The following is a 9,709-nucleotide window of genomic DNA, read 5'->3' as shown; positions in this document are numbered from 1 at the left end:
TTGATATGAAAATTCTGTAAAGAAAAACAATATTTTGCTAAGATCTAATTTTGTGGTGCTTTTCACTTAAATTTTCATAATTCATAACCAATTATAATTATTTGTTTCTTTTGTATGCATAAACCTCAATCATGGCCAAGTTCGGCAAAATACAAAACTTTCAATTTCTAAAAACTTTTCATCTACACATTTAGTTGATGTGAATCTTAATGATTTGTAGTTATTTATTTTAGGAATAATTATTTAGTATTTCTCTGAAGAGAACTTGAATTCACTAATACAAAAACTAAAAAAAAAGTTAATTAAAAAAAATTAGTATGTGAACATATTAAGGCTCCGAATGGTAACAGCGGACTGAGCGGTGCGGAACAAGCGAATTGACTAGTGTGGTGCGGTTTAACTGTGTTTGTATAAGAAAAACGCATGCTGCGGAACAACTGCGGTTCGTTTAAAAAAACGGTTCAGAACAAAGTATGAATGGTGACATATAATAATAGTGTAACTACGGGATACATATATATTTATATTTTACAAACAAATCAGTAAACTAATATAATTTTTAAAATATATATATATAATATATATATATAAACTAAACAAATCAGTGATACTAATATAATTTTTACAAACTAAAAAAATCAATGATACTAATATATTTTTTTTAAAATATAATTTTATTTTAAAAAATATTTATATATCTCAAATGTGTTATTGGTGAAACTTATAGCTAATTGTTTTATTTAAAAAAAATATAATTACGTTAGTTGTCTTTAAACAAAATTATATTAAGTTTGGTTTTCAAAAATAAAAAATGTTAAAATAAATATTAAATACTGAATCTTTATTATGTTAGTTTGTAAATGTATCAAACCATAATTTGTTTTATAAACATACCAAAATCAATAAAGTTTTTTTGAGTAATCTTGAGAGAGATTTTTTAAATAAGAATTATAAGAAGTCATGAACTAAATACATATGTAGAAATATAAATCTTTATATGTACAAATATACATATATATAATTAGATAATATGATTACTTAGAATTTATTAAAAATCTAATTATTAATTCTTAAACAAAAAAACAGTCAAATTGTTAAAACTATTCGGAGTTGGTAAACAATTTTTTCATAAAGGTAAAAATATTTAACAACCCCTTCTTGTACTAGATTATGAGTTTCGACCCAGAAACTTTAAATTTAAAAATCTATCAAAATTGTGCATGTTGGAAAAATAATAATTAAATTTATTATTTGATAAACAGAAATATTTTAACATAATTATTTTTATTAATTATATAATACACGTTTAAAATTTAGTTTAAGTATATTATATTAATAAAATATTATTGATGTATATTTACTTTTTAAAAGTTTTAATAATTAAAACAACAAAATAGTTGATACGCCGCAGTGGTATATCATAATTTCTCCTGCATGTTCTGTTTGATCCGCTTGATCTGCACTTCTCCTGCTTGATATGTTTGATCTGCATTTCTCCTACTTGATCCACTTGATCCGCTTGATCTGCACTGCTTGAACCGCTTTTACCATTCGAAGCCTAAGACTCAATCTGTCCCGCCCTATGCTTTTCTAAAAAAATATTATTTTTTATTTGTGAAATCAGCAGTGAAAGAAAGTTGAATGGTGACTTATTTACTGTCCCGCAGTGCGTTTCCCTGTCCCGCTGTCAACACTCAAAACCTAAATTGTCAGCGATAGAATTAAAAAATTAGTGTATGAACGCATTAATTATTAAATAAATGTGAGACTGATATGTAAGCATTTTGTGTCAATATGTGGAAACATATTTTTACAAATGTTTCTTCTTTAATATATAAGAGATTTTAGAATACAGACATTATACTCCGATTGGTAAATATTGCTTAATTTTAATTTTAGAATCGTGAAATAGTAAAACTGCGGAAGAATTAATTAAATTGAAAAAAATTAAAAATTACGGAAGGGCGGAATACATTTATATTAATTAAAATATTTATATGATATTTATTTATTATAAGAAAACAAACACCAATAGTTAAAGTAAAAGGAATTTTTCTAACACAATCTAAATAGTGATTTTGAAATGCAAAAGTATACTTATATTCAATTAAATGAAAACTAACCTAAAGAGATGTTAAAATTACCATTTAATCCTTATGACCAAACAAAAAAAATTAAAAACTTATCTTATAATTATGTCCATCGAAATTATACACATAAAAATTACATATATGTAGACCACCTAAGAAGTATACTGTGTAGACTTATTGTGTAAACTTATTCTGTAATCTACATCTTAATTTGATCTAATAATTTAATTTTAAAAATGTATATTTTTTTGTGAAATTCTTAATTAATCATAAATATAAAGGTTAATAAGAAATATAATTGAAAAATTTTAAAAAATATTTATTGATTTGGTAACAATATATGGAACAATGCTTATGGTTTAGCAATAAAAGGTTCTAGTACGTAAGGTCTTTTAGGGTTAGATTCTTTAGATTAGATTATATATTTAATTTATGTATGAATTAATCGATTTTCCGTCTTTTTTTCCTACTTACCTCACCCACAATCACTATCAGAGCAATCACAACTACAACTGTAAACCAACAAAGACAAATATCATCTGTCTTCTCAAATAAATTAACAAAAATTGTAAACCAAAGAAAAAAAAAAAGAAAGACATCAGATGCTGCCTCCTTGGGACATTTGTTAAGTTCATCCCCTCCTCCTCCTAAAGATGCGTTTTGACTTGACATCTGTGTAATCAAATTTAATGGATGGTCCATGAAAGAGAGAGGAACTTATGAATGTCATTTATGATTGATGCCATTTATGATTGTCATTTATGAAATAAGTTCCTCTCTCTTTCGCAACTGTACGAATGTCATTTATGATTGATGCAACCTTCTCCACACGCTTTTGCTATTATTTATGTACGGATCCTAAGTTAAAAACCGCGCGTGCGCTTTCTCCAACTCGCAGACACAGAGTTCTTAAACTCACTCAAAAGTCTCGCACGTGATTCACGCGCTCATACCCTCTCTCTTCTGTTTGTTCTTTCTTCGATTCTTCCCTTTACCACCTTAAAGATTCCTCTTTTCACTTTATATACTATAATTGTTCAAGAATTTCATTTACTTGAAATGTTTCAATTTTTGTAGGTACACGGAAGAGAACTTGTTATGTATAATATGATATGAGTATATAACTTTCAGTTTTTTTTTCTGGTGATTGGTTTAAATATTAAAATTTATACCATTTTCTGAGGTTTACAATTTTGTGGAGCAAAACTTATTAAAAAAGAGTAGAAAGAGAGGGAGAATATAAGGAGTAGCATTAACTAAATGGGGTTATGTTAACTTCAAAATTTACAGGAGTTTATATATTGGATAATAACAACTTTTTAATTTATCTGATCCTAATATTCGGTATAGTGAATTACGATAAGGTGCAATCGTTAAAAGTTTGTATATTGAAAGGCCTTCTTCTCAGCTCAAAGTTAGCTAGATGTTCAATGCTTTAGCTAGGCTCATAGTACTATTAATTTTGAAAGACTTAAAATGTAGTACTCCCTCTGTATCAATATAAGTAGTGTTTTAGGATTTTTATTTTGTTTCAGAATAAGTGAAGTTCACACTAATCTAGATAAATTTAATTGTTATTTAAAATTTTTAGCCAATCATAAAATAGTGTATCTTTTTTAAATTGGTTGAACTAGTATTATTTAATACTATTTTTATACAACCAAGACAAATCACTTAAAATTTTGTGGTTTCTTAATTTTTATGAAAAATCCTTAAAATTCACTTATAATGATACATAGAGAGTATTACGTTTTGTAGAGACGTGATATCATTTATTTAATCAGGATTTCATAGCTGAAAAACTAAACTAAAACGTCTCACATCCATGTTTCCCTTCAAAACAAGAACTGGACAAAATAACACAACGACGCACAATCTTTGGAGGATTCGTGAACTAACCACAATCCCAAACCAAGTTTCCTTTGTTACTTTACATGCTCCACAACCATTTTTCGAATTACATTTTAGCGTTTCCAATCCGTTAACATAATTTATATACTATGCTATTATTAAGAGTTACTCTTGTCTTATTGCGCTTTGTAATTGAGTCAATTCTCTAAACTCATACTTTTAAGTTTTTGTCACAAAATAACACTTAAAATAAAATAACCAAAATAACATTTTTTTGTTTTGAAAATTTTAATATTTAAAAAAAAATTGAACACATTCCTAAAACACACTCCTTAACTCTAAATCCTAATCTTAAATTAATTATTCCAATGGTTATAAATGCATATTTACCCTTCAATAAAACTTTTTTTTGGTTATTTTCTTTTTTAAGATGTTAATTTTTGTGACAAAAATTGGTTTGGTACTATCATAGTCTTTTTCTCTTGTAATTGCGTAAATTTTTAAAGATTTTTTTAACAATTGTGAAATCGTTAGTTATAATCATCATATAATTTATATTTCTATTAAATGTAGTGATCAGCTAATGGAGATGTTCTTATAGTTTCATTTTTTTTTTTTGTGTGAAGACTTAATTAATTATAATGGCAATACGAACTTCGTTTATCCAGCAGACATTTTCAAATTAACAGAATTTAACTGTTATATAGTTAGTTCCTTAGCTTCAACCAATAACATGAATGCGTAAATGTAAGGCTAAGAGATACCAAATACAGAAAAAAGCAAGACAAAATATTGTTTCTATATTAAACGATACACATAATTTTGATATCGTGGCACAAGGAATGATAACTTTCGGTTATCGTGAGCTCGTAGTCAAATACTCAAATAGGTATCAAACATTTAATATAAGGGAATCCAATCAACTATACAAGCATTAAAATAAAATGAAAAACTCTTTCGTTTTTTCTTTCATTTTATATGTCACACACCTGTGTGTTGCAAAAAAAAAACCTCCAGCGAATCACCACCACACATACGTAAATCTTTTAACTCACTCCAAAAAGCTTCACAAATCATTTCAAAACAAAACGTTTCATATCATATTGTGAGCCCTACTTCCACTTCCTCCGCCGTAAGACGCCGCTCCAATGGTGGTCAAACAGTGCTCAACAGCATCATTTTTCATCACATGTCTATTAGAAAACTTGTCGACGATTCTCTTTGTCGGTCTCGCTACAAGATTCTCCCAAGCCTCGTCCGCTTCTTCTTCATTACGTTTCAAGAACACTTCCGTGGCGTCCACACGGTGCATACACGACTTCCATTTCTTGCTCAGGCGTTGAATCTTTAGTAACTGTCGACAAGCTAATATCTCTGTGTTCTGTTTGATCTTTTTAACCGCTACGTCAAGCATCTTTCTTTGTGTGGCACGGTCCACTAGAGATTCGTACCGCAAGTACTCGTGAAGCTCGGGGACTCCTATAGCTCGTCGTATCCCAACGGAATAATCCGCTTTGGGATCATATACTTCTCTTACTTCCTCGAGTAATCCTGCTTCCATCATGCGATCGACACGTTTTGAGACGAAAGAGTTAAGAACTGGTAAGGAAACGTCGATCCAAATGAAACAACATTTGTAGTCGTTTAACAATAGTCCAGACGAATGATTCGCAAGTGCTTCGATGTATGAGTTTGATCCACCCGCTACTATAGGAAGCTTGTTGTTAGCTGAGAGTGTTGAGATCTCTTGTGACGCAAGGCGAGTGAAGTCGGTGGCCGTTAGGTTTCCAGCTTCCGAGTCAAATACCCCGAGCAAGTGGTGAGGCACGCCTCGACATTCTTGAGGTGTAACTTTATTTGTAAGGACGTCGAGGCCCTTGTAAACTTGGATCTTGTCGGAGTTTATGATCTCTGTCTGAAACCGTGTTGCTAGGTCGATGGCGAGTCGAGACTTGCCGGATCCAGTGGCTCCCATAACGAAGACGACTTTTTCTTGGGGATGGAGGAAAGAGTTGACGTTGACCATGGATAGTTTGTTTTTGAAGCTCAAGATTGGTTGTACCTGCTTCAATGCTGAGATTGAGAACTTCATGATGAATTGACTTTTTGGTGGGCGAAAAATATGTTTGTTGGTTTGTCCTTTTGTAAGACCACCTCAACTTAAAATTTATGCTTAGAAAGATCAGCCTTGAGAGTGCGAGAGAAAATTGTGAAATGCAGAAAATGATTTACATGTATTTAAGTTTAGAAAGATCAGCCTTTATATATAGACCTAGAACTGCCTTTACGACCTTTTAAAAATAGATTTTAAAGGCCCCATCTATAGAAAATCGGCCTAATAATTTCTTTTTCTTATAAGAAATCTGATGGTAATTTCACAACTTAAACTAAACAAAAATACCAGAAGGGCAAACAAATTATTTAAACTCAAAGCCCCTTATAGACTTTATCGTTTGTTCTCCTTTCTATTGAAATATAAGTTCAAGCATGCTGTTTATTTTTAAAAATGAATTTCATTAAAATACAAGAAAATCATTGCATGCATATAATATTAATTAATGTTATATAGTTCGAGAAAGTTGATCAAAGAAAATAAAAGTGATCGCACAATTGTAGTAAAGAGAGAGGAGTTGAGCTATTGGTTATGGCTATTGTTGTAGTTGTTTGTTCGACTTCAAAAGAAATTTAGATTAGGTGTATAGTCTCTTCAATTTCAACGACAGTGGTAGTACAAGAGGCTAAAGCAAAATTAGTAACAGCAAGTGAGTATAGACAGAAGGTAATCCATGTACAGCAATGGAGGAAGTAGTAGCTGCAAGAACTGATTGTATTGTCTACTTATATATCCTTTATGAGTCTTTAAGTGTTGCAACAAAAACATGAAGATGCAAAGTTCTCTAATGTACAATTTTTACCAGTCGGAAATACAGCTCCGAATGTTTTAACTAGATTAAGTAGTTGCTAATTAAGCTGGAACTGGGTGTTGAGCTAAAGAGAGGAGCATAAGCTGAGTTATACGTATCTAGGTTACCGAAGAGCCGGATAATCACCTTACATAAAAGACACGTGTTAAAGGAACAAAAGAGTTGATGAAGAATATTTTGTATATAGAAAATTTGAAAATATTGTGTCTGATTAAAAAAAATTAGTAGATTTTTGCTATGGTTTTAAATTTTATTGCTTTAAAATTTTATGAAAATTCCAAAAAAATTGCTGTAGATATTTGGTACTGCAAAATACTTGTACAGCTGTTTATTGTTTTAAGAGGTGTAATTTTTTAAAAATTATTTAAATTTAATTGATGTGAATTTAGTATTGTAGAAATATGTGGAACGGTGGATAATACCTACATCAATTACCAATAATATAAATTGCCTACTAGAGTTAATCGTATTTTCTACCATCTAAGAGTGGATGATGATAAGTTTTGTATCGATTATCAGTTAAAAATTTTCATAGCAAAAAGAGTTCAATACTTTGTAGTTGAGTTTCATAATTAAGATTGTGGTTAATTTATGTCAAAATACTTGTAATTCATTTGAATTTTCATTTAATAAAACATATATATTTGTAAAATATTCTTTACTTTGTTTTACAATTTTTGACGTGATTCTTGTATTGTAAATACTATGAATTAATATGTTAAAATTTGATACTCCCTCCGTTTCAATATAGTTGATGTTTTAGAAGGATAATTTTGTTTTAAATTAGATGAAGTTTTGAGATTTTAAGGTTAATTTTAACTTTATTGGAAACTGTTCAACTAATTAGATCTCACTGTCTTTTTTATTACTGGTTAATTGATTCAAAAATTTTTTAAATTTTTTTTTCTTAGAAAAAACTAGTTTTCTTAATCTTTGTGCACTAAGGCAAAACATCAAGTATTATGAAACAGAGAGAGTATTTGTTAATTTACAGAATTATTAGTTTAATTTTTTATTATCTAATTATATATATTTAAAGTATGTATTATGTAAAGTAAGAGAATATTTGATTTTACAGTATATATATTGATTTAATTTTAGAAATACAAGTTTATGTGGTTCTAATTTGATTATTTGGTTATAAAAACTATTTACCATAAAATAATGTCTTTACCATAAATAAAGATATATTTCAGTGTAAATAAAAATAAATTATTTTATTTATATAAAATTTATATACATTAATTATTAATTTATATTAGAACCACTGCATATTTTACATAAGTTTTTATCTTAATCTCATAGAAATTATGTTATATTTTACGTTAGCCTAATTCCTGAATGAAAAAAAATAATTTAATTTATTTTTTATATTAATTTAAGGATTTTAAATTTATTGATTTTTTACTGTGTTTATCAAAATATAGGTTTGGACGTATACATTATTATTATTATTATTATTATTATTTTATTATTATTATTATTATTATTATTATTATTATTAATAATAATAAACACACAAGAAAGACGGTTTTATAATTTGGAGGCTTACGTCACACCGACGCAAAGCTGTTTCCAAGCTAGAGTGGGACACCACAATAATTCAATCAATCTTTAATTATAATATAGGCCCCACATATATACATATTTTTTTGGTCGAAGGCCCACATATTCTTTTTTTTTAACACTGAATAATACTTATAAGAAAAAACTTCCCCACCAACTAGTTGATGAGTGTAGAGTACAATACATTCTTAGCCAGAGAATATGCAACAAAGTTCAAATTTCTTGAGATGTAGATAAACGAAATGCAAGAAAAACAAGAAGATAGAAATTTAATGTCCGAGAGATTCCGTAGAGATCTGCTGGATGACGATTCGAAGATAAGATAGCAACTAGTGCTTGACAATCTGTTTTTATACAGATTCTTGTGATTTCCATTTGACGGGCATGGACCGATCGAACTGCGAGCGCTTCGGCCATTAGGCCCCACATATTCTATCATTCATTATACACACGAGCGGGAGTTAAATAACACTGTCCACCTCGCACTGATAATATTGTATATTACAAATTGATTTACATTATTACTTATTTTATATATTTTACATATTACAAAAAATAAATAACAAATATGTATTGATAATTGAGAATACCTTAACTAATAAAATATAATTAAATTGACGCAAATACAGAATCAATCAACCATTCTTATTTATTTACACTATTTATCTATTTTGTATGGTATATGATTCCAATTTAAATGATAGTATATTTTAATTAAATATATATCAAGTGACACTTCTTAATCATATGGTTTTTGATCATTTGTATCTAATCAAAATAAAATTTAAATTATTCATAACAAAATTTTCAATATCAAACTTTTATAATTTTAAAATTTATAATTATTTTGAAAATTTACTATTATGTATTTTATATGGTATATAGCTTTATATATAAAAATTAATATTTATTAAATGATATTTTACTCATATAGTTTTATATTCATTTGTATCTTATTATAATAAAACTAGTTATAATCTGCGTCCGTGCCATGGTAAATTTTTTTAATAATGTTTGATTAGAAAATTTGTGTTATACATAACGTTTTGTATATAGTGATGATTTTGGAGATAAGTTTCTAACTAAAAATCCACTGATGTTGAAATGATGATTTTTTAAAGTTCATTGTATTTATTATTGGAATGCATTACAAGTTATATATTAGTGCCTTGTTAAATTTAATACGACTTTAAAAATGATTGAAGGGTATCCATGTATATAGATTGCATTCGTATATTATATTTCTATGTTAACTATAAATCATGCCATATTAAATTT

The 9,709-nt window shown here is 28.1% G+C and overlaps 1 protein-coding gene across 1 annotated transcript; it reads right to left on the bottom strand.

Moving 5' to 3' along the window:
• Window positions 1-4,814: 4,814 nt before the first annotated feature.
• Window positions 4,815-6,217, bottom strand: LOC108811091 (adenylate isopentenyltransferase 7, mitochondrial). The gene has a single exon (XM_018583146.2). It carries the CDS (start codon window positions 6,031-6,033, stop codon window positions 5,035-5,037), a length of 999 nt encoding a protein of 332 aa, XP_018438648.1. The 5' UTR covers window positions 6,034-6,217; the 3' UTR covers window positions 4,815-5,034.
• Between the last annotated feature and the right edge of the window lie 3,492 nt (window positions 6,218-9,709).

This window comes from Raphanus sativus, chromosome 6 (assembly GCF_000801105.2).
Source record: "Raphanus sativus cultivar WK10039 chromosome 6, ASM80110v3, whole genome shotgun sequence".
NCBI classification, from domain to species: domain Eukaryota; kingdom Viridiplantae; phylum Streptophyta; class Magnoliopsida; order Brassicales; family Brassicaceae; genus Raphanus; species Raphanus sativus.
Note: the sequence above shows the minus strand (reverse complement) of the source record. Positions and strands in the feature narration are given on the sequence as shown.

Coding starts and splice junctions, on each gene's coding strand:
- LOC108811091 (XM_018583146.2), bottom strand. CDS start 6,033: ATGAAGTTCTCAATCTCAGCATTGAAGCAGGTACAACCAATCTTGAGC.